At 37.6% G+C, this 22,947-nt stretch overlaps 1 protein-coding gene across 1 annotated transcript in view; it reads left to right on the forward strand.

Annotated features, from left to right (window-relative positions):
• The window catches only part of Ahctf1 (AT-hook containing transcription factor 1), a 73,898-nt gene that overhangs the window by 13,664 nt on the left and 37,287 nt on the right, over positions 1-22,947 (forward strand). The window contains exons 4-16 of the mRNA XM_008849146.3: positions 507-687; positions 4,407-4,614; positions 6,012-6,128; positions 11,744-11,828; positions 14,014-14,164; positions 15,853-15,985; positions 16,077-16,258; positions 16,597-16,658; positions 17,638-17,766; positions 18,463-18,553; positions 20,533-20,622; positions 21,823-21,963; positions 22,593-22,697. Coding sequence (XP_008847368.1) covers positions 507-687; positions 4,407-4,614; positions 6,012-6,128; positions 11,744-11,828; positions 14,014-14,164; positions 15,853-15,985; positions 16,077-16,258; positions 16,597-16,658; positions 17,638-17,766; positions 18,463-18,553; positions 20,533-20,622; positions 21,823-21,963; positions 22,593-22,697 — 1,675 coding nt within the window. The remainder of the gene's footprint in view (positions 1-506; positions 688-4,406; positions 4,615-6,011; positions 6,129-11,743; positions 11,829-14,013; positions 14,165-15,852; positions 15,986-16,076; positions 16,259-16,596; positions 16,659-17,637; positions 17,767-18,462; positions 18,554-20,532; positions 20,623-21,822; positions 21,964-22,592; positions 22,698-22,947) is intronic.

Below are 22,947 nucleotides of genomic sequence, written 5' to 3' on the forward strand. Positions count from 1 at the left end.
GAGTGTTTTGCCTGCACCTATATAAGTGCACTATGTCATGCCTGGTGCCTTTGGAGGCGACACGAGGGTGTCAGATCCCCTGGAAGTGGAGTTAAGGATGAGTGTTAGCCTCCTTGAGGGTGCTGAGAACTAAACCCAGGTCTTCTGGATGAGCTGTAAGTGAGCTGAGCCATCTTTTCACCCCCTACATACAGTTCAGTATGAAAAGATTATAATGAACATTAAATGAGCCAGCTAGCAAAAATAGCTAACACATGCTAAGCTCTTAGAAAACATCAGTTATTTAACTGCATGTTTTTACAGTATTGAAATATAGTATAATTTCTTAGTATATCTGTGTATTTTACTATTTACTTGGATTAAAAAATGTCAAATGCAAATTTATGATGCTTGTTGATAATGTTTAATTCTAGTTAATAACCTGTCTTAATGTCAAATCTTCTTGTACACTTAGTTGTATTTTCTCACTTTAGAAAAGCTAGCTAATCACATATTCTGGTTTCTAGGTAACAGCTATTGAGCCTATAATTAATCATGGAGGAGCCAGTGCAAGTACCCAGCATTTACACCCAAGTCTTCGATGGCTTTTTGGTGTGGCAGCTGTAGTAACTGATGTTGGACAAATTCTTCTTATTGACCTGTGTTTGGATGACTTGTCATGCAGTCAAAGTGAAGTAGAGGCATCAGGTAATTGGTCCTTTTTTTTTTTTTATTAGAAACCAAAAATTAAACATGAATGTTCTGTTGTAATGGAGTGTTGATTTTAAATGGCTAAAAAAAATTTTCAGTATTTTATGTGTATGATTGTTTCAACTGCATGTATGTAAATGCACTATGTGCATGAAATGCCCATGGAAGTCAGAAGAGGGTGTCAGATCCCCTGGAACTGGGATTACAGATTGGTGGTTAGCTGCCGTGTGGGTCCTGGGAACCAAACCTGGGTCCTCTGCAAGAGCAAGTAGTACATCTTGTTTGTATGTCTAGGCACTGTGAATTCTTGCATGGGTTACTCTGTTGAAGTGTTAATATACCAAAGTAGACCTTGCAAAATATAGAGACTTGGATGAAGGAGGTAGAAGGATTATGAGTTCAAGGCAGTGGTCTACATAAAGTTCTAGCCTAGCCCATCCTACATGCCAAGACTCTTTCTCTGGAAAAATAAGTGGAAAGAAAGAGGTACAAAGATAGTGATTTGTTTCAATATATGTACTTAATAAGGTCTAAAGTAATACTTGAAAGCAAAAGAAAACATTTTGATACTTATTAGCCAGTATTGATAGCCTTTATATTCAATAATCACTAGAAATACACAGACATGGATTGTGAACAAAACCACTTTATTTGATTATTTATGATTGAATGAGATAGGATCTATAGGATCTTTAACCCAGACTAGCCTCTAAGTCCCTGTGTAGCTAAGGGTGATGCTGAATTTCCAAACTTTCTGCCTCTACCTCCCAAATGCCAGGACTCCATTTGGGTCCATACCTGGTTTTATAAGGTGCTAGGGATTGAACACCAGTCTTCATTCATTCTATGTGTAGCTCTACCAACTGAGCTACACCCTCAGCCCTGTTCATTTTTAAGATACAGTCTCTTTATATGTAGCCCAAGCTCACCTTAAACTCGTGGTAATCCTCCTGCTTTAGTTTTCCAAGTGCTGGAATCTGCAATTTTAGAACTACTCGCACTATTTCTTAATTATGAAAATTAAACAGTTCAATTTTTATAGCATAATAAATTGAGTGGAGTTTAATGCAACATTTATTTTGTTTACAAAAGTAATTCAACTATTTAGATTTAGACTTTACTGAAATGCATAAACACCAGTAATGAAGTTCTCCGTATATGTCCTACTGTACTGTATATACGTGCCTATATATTAAAAATACTGTTGCTGCTTTTACTTAACAGTATTTTTCTTAACTATCTTTCCATACAAGTATATTTTTCCTATCTGCCATCTATCTTAGAGACAGGCTTTCATGTAGCCCAGGGCTTTGTGTATGCCAAATGCTCTGCCAACTGAGCTGTACATTCCCTAACCCCTGCTTTATTTATTTATTTTAAAATTTTCATTTATTTTATGTGTATGAGTGTTTTGCCTGCAAGGATGTGAGTGGAACCATGTGTACAGTGCCTACGGAGGCCAGAAGAGGGCGTCATATCCCTGGAACTGGGTGTAAACTGTCATATAGGTACTGGGAAACAAACCTGAGTCCTTTAAGAGTCATCTCCAGACTCTGATTTATTTTTGCAAAATTTAATCGAATTCTTTGAAAATGTAATCGGAAGCAGAGAGGACTTGGAAAGAATCCATTAAATTACAGTTTGATGTGTTTTCTTTCCAGAACGGAATTGAGGGGATCTGATCTTGTCAGCAGTTATGGCAAGATAAGGACTGGATTTTTGTTTTTTGTTTTTTGTCTTTTACAGATTTTGGCCATCTTTAAAAAGAATATGATTACCCATCATCCAAATTCAAGTTAATATTCTTTTTGTAAAATTTTATTTATTGGGGCTGGGAGAGATGGCTCAGTGGTTAAGAGCACTGGTTGTTCTTGCAGAGGATGGCAGTTTGATTCCTAGCACCTACATGGCACTAGCAACCGTCTGTAACTCCAGCTCCAGGGGATCTGATACCCTCTTCACACCTCTGTGGGCGTTGAATGACATAGGTACACTTAAACACATGTAGGTAATACACTCATATGCGTAAAATAAATAATATTTAAATTTATTTTTTCTCTTAATTTTATGTGTATGAGTGTTTTGCCTACATGTATGTGAGTGCACTTGTGTCCCTCAATGCCTGCAGTGGCCGGAAGAGGGTGTCAGGTACCCTGGAATTGGCATTATGGGCGGTTGTTAGCTGCTATATAGATGCTGGGAACCTAACCCAAGTCCTGTACAAAAGCAGAAAAGTGCTTCTAATGCTGAGCCATCTCTTCAGCTCCAAATTCAAGTTAATTTTCAAAAATTGACATGCAATTTTTTTTTTCATTTTTCTTTTCCTTTGTATTACTTAGTAATGTTACTTAGTAACATTAATAATAATAATAATATATCTTTTTTTCTTTTTTTTGTCTTTTTGAGACAGGGTCTTTCTGTAGCCCGAGCTGGCCTGGAACTCTATGTAGATCAGGTTGGCCTTGATCTTACAGAGATCTGCCTGCCTTTGCCTCTCAAGTGCTAGGACTAAAGGCATGTACCACACCCAACTTTTAACACATCTTCTTAATCTCTGAAGATTTCATACAGTGTATTTTGATCATATTCACCCTCAACTCTGCTCCTTAACTCCTAGATTTCATTGCTGCCTCACTCATCACTTCTGTCCTTTTTTTTTTTTTTTTTGGTCTTTTTGAGACAGGGTCTCCCTGTAGCCCCAGCTGTCCTGGAACTTACTATGTAGACAAGGCTAGCCTTGAACTCAAAGAGATCCGCCTGCCTCTGCCTCCCAAGTGCTGGGATTAAAGGCATGCGCCACCACGCCTGGCCGCTTCTGTCCTTTTTTAACCCAGGAATTTAGTTTGTACAGTCCATATACTTGTGTAGTACATCGTTTGCCTTTTTTATTGTTTTCTTGGTCTTTTTTGAGACAGGGTCTCCCTGTAGCCCAGCCCTAGCTGGCCTGGAACTCACTGCATAGACCAGGTTGGCCTCCAGCTCACAGAGATCCACCTAGCTCTGCCTCCTGAGTGCTGGGATTAAAGGTGTGTGCCACTATGCCCGGCTGCATCTTTTACCTTTGAGTTGTTTGGATCTGAATTAGAACAGAGTTCATATACTACTAGTATATATACTACTTCTGACAATTTGATCTTGAGTCTCTTTACTGTATAACAGACCCAGTTTATATGTTCTGTTCTTTTAGTGTCTCAAGTTTACTGGAGAGGTAGTTATTTGGCAAAATCCCCACATGTTGGGATTTCCTATATGGTTTTATGTGATACCATATTTTTTTCAGGTGTAAACTAGTTTTTTGTTTTGTTTTTGAGTCTGTCTCATTTAGCTTAGGCTGGCCTCAAACTCGATATGTAATTCTGGCCTTGAACTGATCCTCCTGCCTCTACCTTCCATGGTATTACATATATGTGCCCCTGTGTCACTTATTACTTTTTTGTTTTTAAAATTATTATGTATATGTGTGTAGGTTTGGTGGTAAAAGGCTATCTCTGTGGAATCACTTCTCTATGTCCACCATTATTGATTTGAAGTGTGTGTATGTGTGTGTGTGTATCAAGGCATGAGTGTCACAGTGCACATGTGAAGGTCAGAGGACAGCTGTAGGACCTGGGAATTAAACTTGGGTTGTCAGCCTTGGTAGCAGGTGGCTTTATCAGTTGAACTGTCTTGCCAGTCCTCAAGTTCTTAAATCTTAGTGGTCTTATTTTTTATTGCAGACCTTGAGGTTATAACTGGTATTCCAGCTGAAGTACCGCACATCAGAGAGCGTGTGATGAGGGAAGGGCGCCACCTATGCTTCCAGCTAGCGAGCCCATTGGGGACAGCTGTTTCTACTCTCAGCTATGTTAGCAGAACCAATCAGCTTGCTATCGGCTTTTCTGATGGTTACCTAGCACTTTGGAATATGAAAAGCATGAAGAGAGAGTAAGTACTTACTTGATTATTGATAGTTTCTTTTAAAATACAGCTTATTATTTGAAAATTAGCATGAAAAATGAATCATTTTTAGTCATATGATAAATGAATATGAATCGTTTTATTAGATGATATCATAATTTAAGAAAATTACTTAGCATATGAATTTAGGTTGGTTCTTTCAGTTTAAAAGCATCTTGGAAGAAGATTGAGATTGGAGGCCAGCCCAGGATTCATCTTGTACCTGTCTCAAGTAGAAAATAGGGAAAGGGGGGGGGGAGGGAGGGAGGGAAGGAGGGAGGGAAGGGAGAAGGCTGAGAGAAGACTGAGCTGGGTTCCATTCCCAGCACCCACATGGTGGCTAACAATTATCTGTAACTCCAGTTTCAGGGGATTGGATGCCTTCTTTTGCCTTCCATGGGCATTGGAAACACATGGTACATTTGCATCATGTAGACAAATCAGTCATACACATAAATCCCTAAAAATGTTTTTTAAAAGGGAGTTGGGAGGAGGCATTATCATAATTGGCATTATCATGATCTTCCATTTGCTAATAGAATATGAGCATGTGAGTAAATTGTTTGTGTGTAATATGAATTATTATAGAATTTAGCCTCAGCAGTTTAATAAAGTGTTCTCAATATTTATGTATTTTTTTGAGACACCTCTCCCCGTAGCCCATGCTGGCTTAGAAGTCACTATTGCAGACCAGGCTAAACTCATACTTACAGAGATCTGCCCCCCCCCATCTCCTGAGTACTATGATTAAAGGTATATGCTGTCACACCCAGCTGTGCCATATATATACACGCATATATATGTGTGTGTGTGTGTATATATATATAAATTTTTGGGGGGGGGTCTTTTTGAAACAGGGTCTCCCTGTAGCCCCAGCTGGCCTGGAACTCACTATGTAGACCAGGCTGTTGTGGAACTGAGAGATCTGTCTGCCTCATAAGAGCTGGGATTAAAGGTGTGTGCCACCATGCCCAGCATATAGATATATGTGTTTTTTGTTGTTTTTTTTTTTTTTTAATTTATGTGTATGTGTGTATTGCTAGCATGTAAGTAAGTGCATCTATGTTGTACAATGCCCGCGGAGGACAGAAGAGGCTGCCGGATCTCCTGGAACTGGAGTTACAGACAGTTGTTAGCTGCCATGTGGATGCTGGAATTCGAACTCGGGTCTTCTGTAAGAACAGTGTTCTTAACTGCTGAGCCATCTCTCCAGTCCCCAGGATATATTTTTTAATGTGAGGGATGACTTGGCTATGTCCCTCCAAATCATTGAATTTAGGAAAATTTATAAACAATATTCATTAGCTCAAATTCTTACATAAGGTATTTTTTTTCCAAAAATAAAATTCTAATCAAAAACTAAGCAACCTGTTACTTTGTTTTAGGTATTATACACAGTTGGAAGGTGGAAGGGTTCCTGTCTATGCTGTTGTTTTTCAAGAGCCTGAGAATGATCCTCGCAATTGCTGTTACTTATGGGCTGTTCAGTCCACACAAGATAGGTTAGTATTCATGTGGTTTTAAAAAGTATGTGTCCTGAGGCTGAGTACATAATGGTAGAGAACTTGACATGCATGCACAAGACCCAACCTGGTTTAAAAAAGAGAGAAAAAGAAAAATACTTGTCATACCTCAGATTTGTTGCCACATACAAAATGCTGAGGCAAAAGAGCCAAGAGTTTGAACCAGCCTGGGCTGTATAGCAGTTTTGAAGGCGTCGTCAGCAATTCTCACCTCAAAATAAAACTTTAAAAAAAAAAAGAATGGAAGGAAAGGACTGTGGGCATACCAATGTTAAAGAACTTGTCTCAAATATACATGGTCCTGGGTATGACTCCACAGTGCAAAAAAAAAAAAAAAGAAGCAAAATCATACCAATTAATTTCTTTTAGGAGGTTTGAACTATGTTTCTTTGAATGAAAACAGCATTCAGGACATTAATGAGTGGTAGCGGAAATTATATGTGAAAGTGATAGTTATTTTCTTTTTCTTTCTTTTTTTTTTTGGTCTTTTTGAGACAGGGTCTCCCTGTAGCTCCAGCTGTCCTGGAACTCACTATGTAGACTAGGCTGGTCTTGAACTCACAGAGATCCGCCTGCCTCTGCCTCCTGAGTTCTGCGACTAAAGGTGTTGCACCACCACGCCCAGCTGATAGTTATTTTCTGTATGAATAATTTTGAGATACCATTAAGAAAACCATCGTGCATATTTATTCCCATACCCTTTCAAAGAGTAAATCAGTACAGATAAGTGAGAAATTTCTTGCTACCTTTGGTGGTTCTTATAGCCTTCCATTTATCATCTTGTTTTTGTTCTTATCCTTTTCTCCCTTCTGTTGTGAGTTCTCGTTTTGGGTTCCCTTACTCTTCTTTGTTCCCTGCTTCTTCACTCACCTTTTATAGTATGTTCCTATGTTTAATTTATAGTATGTTCCTATGCTTAATTTATAGTATGTTCCTATGTTTAATTTAGCCAAGCGTTCTTGGCCTGTTGTAAGTTCTAATATTGTTCTCTTTAGTGAGAAGTCTTTCAGCTTAATTTCTTACTGGCTAAATGGACTCATTTACAGTACTGAATAGTGCAAGTACTGAGTTTTGTTCATTCTTTGGCGTTCTTTAATGTAGCAGTTTTGATTATAAATGCTGTGCTCTTAGTAAACTAACTTGATTCTAGATACCTGAACTATGAGCAGTTTGAGGTTTTGTGTTGCTCTGTACTGTACTTCATTAAATAAGAATTGATTTGCCATTTTTGAAATGTTTCAAAAACTAGAGAAAATGAAAATACATAAATTGTAGTTGGGTCTTTCACCCTCATGGAATCACATCTGTACTTTTATCCACACCTGTTGGGTTATAATGTGGGTCAGCAACTTGAGAAAATGGGATTTATAAAAGTCCTAAACAGGGAATGAGAGTTCATTTACTGACAGTTTTTGCATTCTGTATTTCTTTCTAATATCATTTTTTGGAGGTGGTGAATTTAATCTCTGTGGCACTTTTTTTTTTTTTTTTAATTCAGTTTTTTTTAGATCCCAACACTGAAGTTGAAAGTGGTTCCTGTGTATTTTGGACCTTGGTGATAATGTATTTCTGCATTCACTTCTATCCTGTCACTTTTGATTTTTGTGGAACTTAGGTCTTTTTACTTCTACAAGTGGTAGAACTGTCTGAATTTTTTTCTTGATTTTTTTTTCCCCCTAAATCTTTGTGAACTACATTTTTAAGGTTTTCAGAAGTTTATGTCTACTAAAAGTATAGATTGTTTATTTTGTAACTTAAGAGATTTCAAACTGTCTATGTACTGATGAGGCCACAAATGAAGGAATCTGGCTTTAATGATGGTGTGTGATGTTACTACACTGTCGTCCTATCTTCCTGATCACTGTACTTCCTGACAACTTAATGGTATTTTAAGTGGATTAAAATAAAATGTAAAGTTAGAGGTTGGAGAAATGGTTCAGTATTTAAGAGCATGTCCCATTCTGACCTGAGTTTAATTCCCAATAACCACATTGGGCAGATCCTAACCCCTCTAGCCTCCAAGCACACTTGTACTCACATGATCATACACAGACACACTTTTTTTTTTCTTAATTAAAAAAATTTGAGGTAAGGGCTGGATAGATGGCTCAGTGGTTAAGGGCACTGAGTGCACTTGCAGAGAACCCAGGTTCGATTCCCAGCACCCACCTGGCCGCTAACACCTATTCATAACTCCAGTTCCAAGGGATCTGAAGCTCTCTTTTGACCTCTGTGGGACATTGCATGCCATGGGTGCACTTACACACATGCAAGCAATACACTCATACACATAAAATAAAAATAAATATTGAAAAATTTTTATATAAAGCCAAATTTTAATCAAGAAAACAAGTGGTGTGCCCCTGCCCCCAGAATTGCCATTTGAACAAATAAAATAAAGGAAGAATCACTATAATGAATTTATCATCATAAAATTTAAATTGTAGCTATAGTAGTCACTGATGATAATAAAACATACTTTTATAATAATGGAAAATGAATTTTTAAAAAACTGACTGGTTATCATTTACTGTTAGTTTTGTAGTATATCCTGTTGAATAAATATATTTTAGAAGCTGTTGTCTTTACCATATGGACAATATATTTGTTTAGAGCAGTTACTGAGGATCTGCTATGTGCTGGCAATGGCCCTGGGAAATAGAGCATTGTATGAGGGAGATAAAACTTATGAACTTCTAGATACTATAGTCCAGTGAGGAAGAGGGCTAGCAAACATGCAGGTTAGTACATATGTTTGGTGTAATTTCTCTTTGCTTCCTGGCTGCCATGAGGTGAGCAGCTTTGCTCCACTATCTCCTTTCTGTTGCAATTTTCTGCCTCATCTGGGGCCCATAATGATTTGGCCAAGGGATGTTGAACAGAAACGTGAAACTAAAAGCCAAAAGAAAGTGTTGCTCCTTTAAAGAAAATTTAGATAGCTACAGTAAATATTGACAAAACTTAGGAAAGGATATAGTATATCATGGAGTATATGGAAGGATTTTTTTTCTCAGTAGAGCAGTCAGGGAGAGAAGAAATTAGAAGAGGAAATAGGAAGGTAAGTGGAAGGAAAAGGATACATGGTAGTAAACTCTGTGAGAGAAAAGCAAGACTCCAGAATGGAAGAATACAGAATAGTGACAGATGAAACCAGAAAAGTAGACCTTGTTTACATACAGAGATATTTAAGCCTGAATTATGAAAATGTTTGAATTTCACCTAGTTACCTCAAACCAATTAAATCAGTTTCTGGTTATAAGGACTGAGCATTAGCATTTTCTCACAGATCTTTTAGTGATTTTACTTAATTTTTTTTCTGGGGGCTGGAGAGATGGCTCAGCGGTTAAGAACACTGGTTGTTCTTGCAGAAGGCCCGGGTTCAAATCCCAGCACCCACGTGGCAGCTAACAACTGTCTGTAACTCCAGTCCCAGGGGATCCGACAGCCTCTTCTGACCTCCGCGGGCACTGCACGACACGGGTGCACTTAACCTACATGCAGGCAATACATGCACACACATAAAAAAAATTAATAAAATTTAAAAAATTTTAATTTTTTACGTGTATGTGTATGTTACCTGCGTTTAAGTAAAAAATTAAAAAATAAATAAAATTAAATTTTTTTAAATTTTTTATGTGTATGCATATGTTGCCCGCATGTAGGTATGTTTACCCATGTTGTGAAATGCCCGCAGAGGTCAGAAGAGGCTGTGCTGGGATTCGAACCCGGGTCTTCTGCAAGAACAACCAGTGTTCTTAACCACTGAGCCATCTCTCCAGCCTATAAATAAAATTAAAAAAAAAATATTCTTGTCTTTTTGAGACAGGGTCTCCCTGTAGCCCCACCTGGCCTGGAACTCATTATGTAGATCATACTGGCCTTGAACTGACAGAGATTAAAGGTGTGGGCCACCATGCTGGGCTTAAAAAAGTTTTTTTCATTTATTGAGAGTGTGGGTGTGGGTGTACATGTGTATGCCATGGTGCGTTTGTGAGGGTCAGAAGAAACCTTGCTGCAATCTTCTTCCTTTATATTTGTTCCAGGGATTGAACACTGGTCTGAGCTATCTCATCAACTGCTCATGTGGTTTTGTTTTTGTTTTTTTTTCCACCTTTGGTCTATTTGAGACAGGGTGTCCCTGTAGCCCCAGCTGTCCTGGACCTCACTGTGTAGACCAGGTAGGCCTTGAACTCACAGAGATCCGCCTGCCTCTGCCTCTGCCTCTGCTGGGATTAAAGGCGTGCGCCACCACTCCCAGCTCTTGTGATTTTATTAACCAACCAAGGTGTTAAGAGCCACTAGCTAGAATGAATGAGAATATGTGTCAGAAAGAAAGGAGGTGGAAATCCAGCTTTGCGGTTCTTTAATACTTAGCAAGAATTCAGGGTGGCCAACAGAGGACTGTGTAGTAAACAGTGGTATGCTGGAACTAGCAAATAAAAATTCATTTAAGGAGTGAAATCTCAGCACTTGAAGTCTGAGGCATGGGGGATCTAGGTAGGTAGCTGTCTAGCCTAACCTAGGTTATATAGCAAGACCATCTCAAAAATAAAACTCCTATGTGATGGTTCAGACCTATGATCCTTTAAATTGCTTTGAGTTCCAGGCCAGCTATGATACAAAATGAGACCCTGGCTCAAAATAACAATATAAATAAAATCTTAAAAAATAAATAATGCAAAAGAAAAAAAAAAAAACCTCACTCATGATGTGGCATAGTATACTTAGTGCTGTGCTTATAATGGATTTGGTGCCTTTGCCTTGTGTCTTTCCTGTGAAGCCCTCTTCTTCCTTGTGAGTGGGGCATGATCTTCATAAGTAGAAGCGAAGAAGGAACAGGAAAATGTCTAAAGGAAGGGTCTCTAGCTGCCGTTGGGGAGTTCTCTTTTTATCTCTATTGACCAGGACTTACCCACTGGACTGCAAATGAAGTAGGTAAAGTATAGTTGGTATTTTTAGGCAGCCTTATATCTGACTAAAATATATCTACTACGGGGAAGACTGAAGAGATTCAGAGGACTGGGTTTGATTCAGCACAACATGGAGGCCAACAGCCATTCGTAACTCTGGTTCCAGAGGATCTGACACTCTTTTCTGACTTCCTCAGGCATTGCATGAGACAGGTGCACTTAGGTACATGCAGGTAGATAATATTCTCATACACATAAAACAAAAATAGTAAATAAATATTTAAAAAATAAAATATACCTATTGAAGAATTATTCAAGAAAGAGCATTTAATCCCAGCACTCAGGAGGCAGAGGCAGGCAGATCTCTGAGTTCAAGGCCAGCCTGGTCTACATAGTGAGTTCCAGGTCAGCTGGGGCTACAGAGAGACCCTGCCTCAAAAAAAAAACAAACAAAAAAGTTGTAGACAATGCCACTTAGCAAATTTCTAAAATATGCAAATATCAGCCTAATTAATTAGAATCAAAATGTAAAAGTAGTTTCAGAGGATGACAATGCGCAAACAAAAAAATAACCTGCCGTCCACAGGGACAGCTTGCCAGTGCATTCTGTATTAGGTAAAAAATTGGGATGCAAGAGATGGGTTTAATGTTTAGTGTGTCTTAGGTAATGTCTCTTTCTTTTAGTGAAGGGGATGTTTTGAGTTTGCATCTGCTTCAGCTGGCCTTTGGTGATAGAAAATGTTTGGCATCAGGACAAATCTTATATGAGGTAAGTGGTTATTAGAATATTACCATTTTGTTGTTTTTCCATTTTAAATGTGTTTTTTGTTTTAAATACTGAAAAGTTATTCTTACATTCAAGTTAATGTTCTGTTCATCATAGCAAAAGTACTACGTTAGTGATCATGCGCTTTCTAATGTATATTACCTGTTTTGTCATTGCAGTGTTCTTAATTTTTGCAGTGTCATTTTTTTTTTCCTCCTAAAATGAAGAGACTGGACTAGATTCAAGTTTGTAACCTAATTATAGAGTCCAGGAGAAATAATCCTAACTTATTTTATTCTAACATACCAACCAATAAGCCTTGGAATGACTGCATTGTATATACACCAAAGCTCAGAAATGACTACTTACTTTTCAGTCTAAATTCCTTTAAAAAAAAAAAAAAAAAAAAAGGAGGAAGAGTATTACTAATACTCTTATTTTGTCAACTCTAGAACAGGCTTTCAAATTGTAGTGTTTAGGCAATATATGGGTAGGTTTTAGGAAATTAGGAACTCTTTGAACTAGGTGTGGCTTTCTTTTTTTTCTTTATCTTTTTTTCAGACAGGGTGTCCCTGTAGCCCCAGCTGACCTGAAACTCCCTATATAGACCAGGCTGGCCTTGATCTCACGGAGATCCGCCTGCCTCTGCCTCCTCAGTTCTGGGATTAAAGGCGTGCACCACCATGCTTAGGGCATTTTTATGGGTATGTTTTTCTGGGGGAGCGTCTCAGTCTTTAGTTAGATCTTAAAGGAATCCCTGACTAAGAGTCTTAAGAATTATTTTTGTTTATTGAGCAAAAATTTCTCTTGGTTAGAAATTAATTTTCAGTACTATTATTTTTAAAGATAAGAAGGTCTCATTGTCTAACTCTAGGTGGCATGGAACTCTGTGTAAACCAAGTTGGCTACAAACTCACAGAGGTCCTCCTGCCTCTTCTGGAGTGCCAGGGTTGAGGTGAGTGCCACCACGCCCTGCTTTTTTAGTATTCTAATCTTATCAAAGAAAATTGTCCAAACCACTCTTATTTTCAGATTGAATGTGCATGTAAGGTGAGGCCCTTCAATCTACTTTGCATTAAAACTGAAAACTAAAATGTTCTTTCTGGGTAGAATAAAACTGTATTTCTCTTTGGATTTTCTAATACTGATAGTTTTGATGTATAAATATATATATGTATGTTTACATATATTTTTTACTACATAGCCACCAAAAAGTAATATGATGCACTTATACATAGATACATATAATTATGAATTCTTTGTTTTGTTTCATATTTAACTTTTGGGTTGTTTTTTTTTAATTATTTTATGTGTATGAGTGTAATGCCTGCATGTAGGTAGGTGCATCCTTGTCATGCAGTGTCCTCAAAGGTCAGAAGAGGGTGTTGGATCCCCTTGAACTGGAGTTACAGACAGTTGTTAGCTGTCATTTGGGTGCTGGGACTCAAACCCAGGTCCTCTGCAAGAGCAGTGTTCTTAACTACTGAGCCATTTCTCTAGCCCCATCAGTGGTAAAGCTTTATATATAAATATGTTTATTAAAATAAAAGAAGGAATTGACGTAAAGAAAAAAATTGGTATAAAAAAGTTTCTTGGGCCGGGCCTGGTGGTGCATGCCTTTACTCCCAGCACTCTGTGAGTTAAAGGCCAGCCTGGTTTACATAGTGAGTTCCAGGCCAGCTGAGGCTACAGAGAGACCCTGTCTCAAAAAAGACAAAAAAAAAAAAAGTTTCTCAGCGGGGTGTGATGGCCCATGTCTTTAATCCCAGAACTTGGGAGGCAGAGGCAGGTGGATCTCTCTGGGTTCAAGGCCACCATGGTCTACATAGCAAGTTCCAGGCCAGCTGGGGATACAGGGAGACCCTGTCTCAAAAAGACAAAAAAAAAAAAAATCTTGTTATTCCAATTTATACTCCAACTAGTACTGTAAGAATGTTCCCAAATAACTTTGCAAGAGTTATTGGTGATTATTTTTGAGTCATATCTAACTTTATATTCATAGTTCTGTATGTGTATCTTATGTATGTATAATTTTATAGCCTTTTAGATGATAAGTTCTCTTTAAATTTTTGTGTTTTGTTAAGTGTGAAAAACTTTAAACATGGAGGAATACTTAATTTTAGTATGCTCTTATTTCCTTTTTTTTTTTTTTAGTCTTCTTAAGATTTGTGTACATTTTCTGTTACAGGGATTAGAATATTGTGAAGAAAGATACACACTGGATCTGTCAGGCGGCATGTTTCCTTTGAGGGGACAGACTAGTAATACCAAATTGTTGGGATGCCAGAGTATAGAGAAATTCCGATCTCATGGTGATCGGGAAGAAACCATGACTGAAGGTTGGTTAAAAGTACTTTTTTGTTTCTGAGTGTTTTCCACATTTGATAACATGTTTCAATATATTGATTTCTGCAGTGTAATAGTGGCAGTTTATTTCAGTGACTCGGAATCTTTAATTCCAATTTCAATTCTTTTTTAGCACTTTTCAGAAATTTAACATCCTCTTAACAGTCATAATTCCATAATATTTTAAGTTGAATCTAGTCATTAACATTAAAGGATTTATTACTCCTTTGAGAATTCATACAGTGTGTTTTGATCATATTCATCTCTAACTCCTACCAGTTGCCCCTACCTCTAGCCCTATATACTTCTGGGTGTGGAGCCATGCACGGGAACACAGTTGAACAATCTACCAAGGGCCACATGCAGTTAAAAGTACTGTTAACTATATTGTGTGGTGACTTGATTTAAGATTTATGACAGGTATTGGTGCTGGAGTTAGTGTGACTATGGGATTTGTTTGGCTTTTATGAGACACTTTGTATTTCTTGCTGTCTGGATCGCTGTACAGAATTGAGAGTTGAGTACATTAGGATGATGAAGGACCCTTGTATTTTAATCCAACACTAAGATGGTCTCTAGTTTTGCCTAGTGTAACTTGTCTTTGAATATTTTCCCCTTTTGTGTATTTCTTGAGCCATATATGACAGCCATGATGTAGTGACCTTGGATTTTTCTTTATTTTATTTTTCCTATTTGTCTTTCTTCAGGTAAAGGATCTTGGGGTGGGTTTTTTTTTTTTTTTTTTTTTTTTTTTTTTTTCCTATCTGGTTTTTTTCAGGTAAAAGGTGTTTGGGTTGGTTTTTTTTTTTTTTTTTTTTTTTAAATTCAGCATTGAGTCATACTTCATCCCTGTTAGTAGTTGTGACCTTTGACAAGTTGCCTCACGTTTCTGAGCCCTCCCTCCCCTTCTGTAAATGAGGTAATGATAGACATTTTTTTGTAAAGAGTAGTTGTAAGGATGAAGGGATCATGTTACAGCCTCCTTCCACTCTGGGAGCACCCGTTGGGGCCTTTGGCTGTGCATGTGTTATTGGGCTCTTTGTCGCAGTGAGCTTTCATCCCAAAGATGCCCCTTCTACTTCCCACATGTGTATTGGTGAGCCTTTGTTAACTGAATAGCCATGTCACAAACTTAGCATGCTTTCGCTTCTCTTTTTACCCCGTCACATCGTCCTTTTTCGGTTTCTTATCAGTGGTGGCCAAGGTTTTTGCTTTTCTCGTTTCCTGCTGATGTCCCTTACTCTGGTGCCATTCCACTGCCACTGTCTAGGTATTTGTCTTTTTTCCCTTCACTGTATAACTAGATTTGTTCTTGTCAACTAAATTCCTCTGTAGAATTAAACCTTAATGCTTACAGACATCCATTTTTGGTATTTGATTACCTTCTATTGTATCTACGTACCACCATCTTCAGAGGATATTTATTGAGATCATTTTCTACTTTCTATTTCCAGTATCTCAAAGTCGTATTAACTGTGGAAACTACTGAAGAGAGAACTTTCTGATGAGTGCTTTTTAATATCTTGAGTAAAGAGAACCCTCAAGATTATATCTCTTACACATGATAGAAATATTTCTCGATAACTAATGAAATATGAATTGAACCTTAATTGATGAGAAACTTACTGTGATTCTGTTGTGGTGATGGTACGTTTGAGATTCTTTATTGTTTCTTTTTCAGCTCTCTCCCCTGATACCAGTGTTTCTGTCTTTACATGGCAAGTGAATGTGTACGGACAGGGAAAGCCTTCTGTGTATTTGGGGCTTTTTGACATCAATCGTTGGTATCATGCACAAATGCCAGATTCATTAAGGTATGCTTACTTTGGTTTTCCTTCCTTCTCCCTCAGATACTGGCTTGTATAGCTGATCAGTGTCTTAGTAATTTTTAGGATTTTCTTTCAGATCTGGAGAATATCTGCATAATTGCTCTTATTTTGCCTTGTGGTCATTGGATTCCGTTGTAAGTAGAACATCTCCACATTATATCCTGGACATCTTGGTACATGAGCGAAGTTTAAGTCGGGGTGTTCCTCCTTCATATCCCCCTCCAGAGCAATTTTTTAACCCAAGTACTTTTAATTTTGGTATGTATTTTCTTAATATTTTGAGGAAAATAATATGTAAAAGTAGTATGTGGATTATCTGTTATGTTTACTTTATACAGTCTCTTCATATCGTATAGCACATAACTTTTGATATATGTGCATGAAAAGTTTAGTACGTGTTTATAAATTAACAATTGTTTGGAGTTTTCCAGAAAATACTGACTAGTACATATATGATAACGGTTCTTACTGTCTGAGAATGAAGATAACTGAGAAAGTTATTTTGTATAATTGATTGTCTGGTAGTTTATTATATTGTACTTAAAGCTACCTAAAATATAACATTTAAGTAGAATTAATTGTTTTTTCTTTTTAAGATGCTACTTGTTTGTTAAACTCAGGAGTTGTGCATATAACTTGTACTGGCTTTCAGAAAGAGGTATGTATCAGTTAGCAACTTACGCAGAGTATGTGTTGAATTAACTGAAGTCAGATGTTAGAATACACTTCATGGATTGATGAAAACTTCCATGTTTATATTTGCTGGAAGAGGCATGGGATGTTTTTAGCAGGTTTATGTGATGTTAGCTACTTAAACTCTAGGGAAAAAGAGTGGAACAGGTCAGTGACTTTTCACATCGTCCTTTTGTAGGTTTGGTGGAAGGAGGGGCTTCCCCTTGGTTCTTTTCAGAAAGGGAAATTAAGTAATATAAAGATGGTACCTAGAACAATGCTTCACACACACACACACACACACACGGTGTGTAGAAAGATGATTGTCTAGGGAAACATTCAACATTTGGCAGACCTTTTAATTGATTATCAACCAAATATAATTAGTTATCAGTAATATTTCATATCAAATTTCTCACATTAGACACAAAGGAATAAACATTTGCATATATGTCGTTTGTCTAGATCAGTTACCAAAGTTATTGGCTTTCATAAAACCACATAAGCTATCTAAACTGTCTTACCAGTATCATTTGTGATTAAAAAAACATTAGTTGAGAGGCTGGAGAGATGGCTCAGCAGTTAAGAACACTGACTGTTTTTGCAGAAGACCCAGATTCGAATCCCAGCACCCACATGGCAGCTAATAACTATCTGTAACTCTGGTTCCAGGGGATCTGACAGCCTCTTCTGTCCTCCACAGGCCTTGCACAGCTTGGATGCACTTACCTACATGCAGGCAGTAACATACATATACATAAAACAAAAATAATTAATTAATTAATTGATTGATTAATTAATTAAATAAATAAATAAATAAAGTTAGTTGAGTTCTGGAATCTGTAATCCCCTTTCCTAGATCCTGCAAGGTAGTCTTTAAGTTTTAATCAAATTTTAAGTATAGAGTAATTTTTGAATTTGACTTGAATTGATTATTGACTGATCTATGATTTTTCTCATTATAGACTTTGACTTTTTTAAAAAAATCAGGACCATCTCTCAATGAAGTCATTCCTGATAGTTACAACCGATGTCTTGTTGCTGGCCTCCTCTCACCAAGACTTGTTGACATTCAGCCTTCCAGCTTAAGTCAAGTGAGATGATCTTTGATTATATTCTTATTTTCTCTTGAAATATGTTATTCTTTTTGTATTACAAAAAAAAGTGACATTTTTTTTTTTTGCAAAAGCTAGTAAGGTAGTGTTTGGCCCATTTTGTGTCCCCACCCTTCATGAAAGCCTGTCATATAGGAAGCCGAGACAGGAGGATCATAAGTTCAGAGTTTGACTGGGATAGAGTGATTTCAAGGTTTGCCTGCACGACTTAGTAAGGCTCAGAAAGAGGATTGAGGAGATAAAGCTCAATGGTATAGTGCTTGCCTAATGTCCTCTAGGCTCACAATTTCAATTCCAGTACTACCAAGAAAAGAAAAGTGAAAGCAAACTGAGCAGTAGGTTCACCTAGTTGTGTGGGTGAATAGGGAGCAGGAGGCCCATGACTGTATCAGACTTCTTACCAATGTTGTTCTTTAGTTTTTGTTTGTTTTAAAGTAAGGTCTCACTCTGTAGCCCAGGCAGACCTTAAACTCATGTGTTGCCCAGGCTGGCCTTAACTTGAGAGTTTCTTATCCCACCTCCCAAGTGCTAGAGTTCTAGATACATTCCAGCACTCTGGCTTCGTTGTTTCTTTCTGATTGTAGCCCTACTAGTGGGTAATAATGATTTTTCCAGCCTTTTGCTGTTGTGATGTCATACTGTCTTTTCCTTTTTCTTTAATAAAACATGGATTAGGAAGAACAATTAGAAGCTATATTGTCAGCAGCAATTCAGACAAGTTCCTTGGGACTTTTGACTGGCTATATCAGAACATGGATAATAGAAGGTAATATTCAGATTTTTGTTGGTTTTGTTTTGTTTTGACAGAGTCTTCCTAGTCCCAGTCACTATGTGGACCAGGCTGGCCTCAGTCTCACAGAGATCTACCAGTCTCTGCCTCTGGAGAGCTGGGATTAAAGGTGCATGCCACCACACCTGGTGTGATAATCCGATTTAAAAAATAAATAAATAAAACATTTCTCTTTTTTAAAGTTGTAGTTCACAGTTTACTTAAAACTTTCATCATGAGATAATTATAAATTCACTATAGTTGTAAGGCATAATATAGAGTGAATGCATACTTGTTTTATACTGTATTTCTCCTCCCAGTGAAGCAATCTGGCAAATTGTGTGTAGTATTACATCCAAGATCCTTCTTGTTGCCCTGCATACCCACCTTCGTCTTTCCACATCCTTAAGCACTTATCTGTTCTCTACTTCTACAGTTTTTTTTTTTCTTTCTTTTTTTTTTTTGTGGTCTTTTTGAGACAGGGTCTCCCTGTAGCCCCAGCTGTCCTGGAACTCACTATGTAGACCAGGCTGGCCTTGAACTCACAGAGATCCACCTATCTCTGCCTCCCAAGTGACAGTTTTGTCCTTTCTAATATGTTCATAAACTGAATCATGCAGTGCACTAAGCTTTTAAAATTAACTTTTTCCACTCAGCAAAATTCTCTGGAGATATATCCAGGTGATTGGTAGGGTATCACTTTCACTGTTTACATGCATACATCTACTCTCCCCTGATAATACTTTGTTGTGAACCATTTGAAGAGAAAGCATCCTGTGTCTTTGTTTGCTTGTTTTTAATATTTTATGTGTATTGCTGCATGTGTGTGAGTGTACCTGTGTCATGCAGTGCCTGTGGGGTTCAGAAGAGGGAGTCAAAACTGGAGTCATAGATGGTTGTTAGCCACTGTGTGGGTGCTGGGAACCAAACCCGGGTCCTCTGCAAGAGCAGCCAGAGCCATCTCTCCAGCCCCAGGATCCTGCTTCTTTACTCATTTCAGTACTATTTTACCTAGAAACAAAGACATTCACCTGTCTAAACTCTTGGTGATGATAAAACAAAAGTTAACACCATTTGAAATTTTACCACTGATCTAGTAATGTTTTTAATAGCATTTGAGATTTTGAATTTAGAATCTTTGTGTTTTCAAGTCTTTTATTTCCCTTGATCTGATGAAATTTCTAAACCTTTGAGTTTCAAAGAAGTCAATTTTTAAAAAATTTTATTATGTGTATGAGTGTATTGCCTGCATGTATGTAAGTGCACCTGTGTCATGCAAAGCCTGTGAATGTCAGAAGAGGGTGTCGAATTCTTCTGGAACTGGAGTTACAGATGGTTGTTAGCCACTATGTGGGTGCTGGGAATCGAACCCAGGTCCTCTGCAAGAGCAGCCAAGACTCTTAACTGCCGAGCCATCTCTCCTCCAGCCCCCTCAAAGAGTCAATTTTTTTAAAGGCCGTGAGCTTGTTATTTTTTAAGATTGATTCTCAGTTTGTATTTATTATTTTATTTTTATTTTATATGTACAAGTGTTTTGTCTACATATATGTATGTGCACCACGTGTGCATGCAGTGCCCATACAGTTCAGAAGAGGACTTTGAATCACCTAGAACTGAAGTTATAGATGATTGTTAGCCACCTTGTGGGTGCTAGGAACTGAACTCAGGTCCCCTGCAAGAGCAGCCAGTGCTCTTAACCACTGAGACATCTCTCCAGTCCCTTAGCTTGTATTTATCAATCCTCATGATTAGATCTGAGTTTTGAACTTTGGACAAGTATTACTCCATAAGATGAGTTGCTCCCTGATGAGATACACGGATTAAGATAACCTTGTTAGACTTGATGTTGACTTCGTGAACTTGGTCAGGGTTCTGCCTATCAGGTTTCTACTACAGAGTTACTAATTTTCATTTTGGAGTTAATAATCATTCTTTCTCTTTTTTTCTTCTTTTTTCCTTTCATAAATACAAATAAGAACAACCAAATTCTGCTGCTAATTTACGATTTGTTCTTGAATGGACATGGAATAAGGTAGTTCTCACCAAAGAGGACTTTGACAGACTATGTAAGTATTAACTCTGTATTCAGGAAAAATTCTAATAGTTATTAAAACCTGATCCTGATCTGCCAGCCATGGTATCTCCCAGTACTTGGGAGGCAGAGGCAGGCAGATCTCTGTGAGATCAAAGCCAGCCTTGTCTGCTTAGTGAGTTCTAGGTCTTAAAAAGACACACACACACACACACACACACACACACACACAAACCTAATCCTAACATATGTTTTAATATAGGTGGTTTGGGGCAGATCTTGCTACAGCCTCTGCTGGCATGGAACTTAATCTAGCTCATGTTTTCCTTGAACTTGGGGCAATTCTGCTTCCACCTCCCTAAACACTCATGTTAGAGGCATGGGCCGCCATACCCAGCTCCGTAGTAGTTTTCAGTAATAGCTTTATTCATTTTGAAGATGTAAAAATCTTAAATCATAAAGTCTAGAAAATATTTTCAGATTAAAATTATTAAAACAATTTGGAACAAATTTTCAGTGAGTTGTTAAAAGTGGAAACATGCTAATTAATATGCTATGGTAGTGTGTTATACATAGCTATATAGCCAAAGATCATCCTGTCTTTCCCCCCATCCAAGTGTTGGTATTACAGGTGTATGCCTCCACATTTTGCTATAACTCAGCTATTATTGAAGCCTTAAGTCTTTGTGCTAATGGAGAGTTTTGCTGGTTTTTTTTCACCCTTTTAGAATATTTCAAATACAGAATATAGTATTAAGAAACTTAGAATTTTATTTGAAGGGCTCTGGAAATAAGATATTGCCTAGACCAATCACATTAAATGTGGTTGTGATTCATTGCTCATTAAATTCGTATCTTGTGATATGTAGTAGTTACGATTCAAGAGTTCATATTCTTTTTTTTTCTTTTTTGAGACAGGGTCTCCCTGTAGCCCCACCTTTCCTGGAACTCTAGACCAGGCTAATCTTGACCTCAGATTCACCTGCCTCTGCCTCTACCTCTGCCTCCCAAGTGCTGGAATTAAAGGTCTGCACCACCACACCTGCCTGAGAGTTCATGTTCTTACTTTGACTCTTTGTAGTTTTATATTAAAAGCACATACCAAGTTTCTTGATATTTACTATTTCTTGCTTTTATTTTTAAAGCTCATAGTAATAGGACTTTGAAACATTTATAGTTCTAATTTCACTCAGATTACTGTGTTGAAACTAACCTTGTATTTTATCTTTGGAAGGTGCACCATTATTTGACGGTTCATGTCGTTTCATCGATCCACAAACCATACAGTCTATCCAGCAGTGCCATTTACTTCTTAGCAACCTCAATACAGTCTTAAGCTGTTTTGCAGTGGAGGCCCAGGGCATCACTGAGAGAGGTATGCATTTTGTTTCTACAAATGAGTGTTTTATTAAGTTTTACTTTCTCACTTAGAGTAAGAGTAAAGTTCTTAATTGCCAGCTGGATCATTGTTAAAGAGGACATCATTTCTCAAATATTTTGTTAAAATTTTTTACAAGGCTGGGTGTGTTGGTGCATGCCTTTAATTCCAGCACTCTGGAGGCAGTGACAGGTGGATCTCTGAGTTCCAGGCCAACCTGGTCTACATAATGAGCTCAAGACCAGCAAAGGTTACATGGTGAGACTCTTTTTCTCCAAAAAAAGAGTGTATACGCATGCATGCATTCTATTTATGGAAGTCAGACGACAACTCTGACTGGTTCTTGCCACTTTTTTGTTCATTCTGGGGTTGAACTTAGGTTACCAGGCTCACCTGGCAAGTGCCTTTTTTCACTGAAACATCTACTGGTCTTAGAATTTAGTTTTTAAATGTACAGGTGAATATCAGTATTAAAATAAGCTTAGGAAATTCTAGGGTAGAATACTATTCAGTAGAATTTAAAATTTGAAATTAATGTTTGTATTATAGTTTTGAAAAATTGTTCTGATTTTTTTGTTGATGATTATTTATTGAAAGTTACACAACTAAAGTTGACTCTTTTGCAGGACTGGTGGACTTGAACAATAAGCATATGGTCACCCAACTCATCTGTCAGTATGCACAAATGGTCCTTTGGTTCTCTCACTCTGGGCTTTTACCCGAAGGCCTAGGTAAAATATTTAATGTTTGAATATTAATGAAAACATCCTCATCTCCGTAGTCTTATCATCTCTTCTGATGACTCACTCTTGTTTCCCTGTCTTAAATTCTCCTTTACATTGATCTTCAATGCCTCCGTCATACCTGATCCACAAGTTCTGTGTGTGTTCATTGCATTAACATGTAAAAGGAGAGTAAATTTTCTCTAAAATAGACGTCTTCTAAAAATAGATTCAATAATGTTACCTATAACTTAGACCC

The sequence above is a fragment of the Nannospalax galili genome, unplaced genomic scaffold, assembly GCF_000622305.1.
Source record: "Nannospalax galili isolate Female #2095 unplaced genomic scaffold, S.galili_v1.0 scaffold543, whole genome shotgun sequence".
In the NCBI taxonomy this organism is placed as follows: Eukaryota; Metazoa; Chordata; class Mammalia; order Rodentia; family Spalacidae; genus Nannospalax; species Nannospalax galili.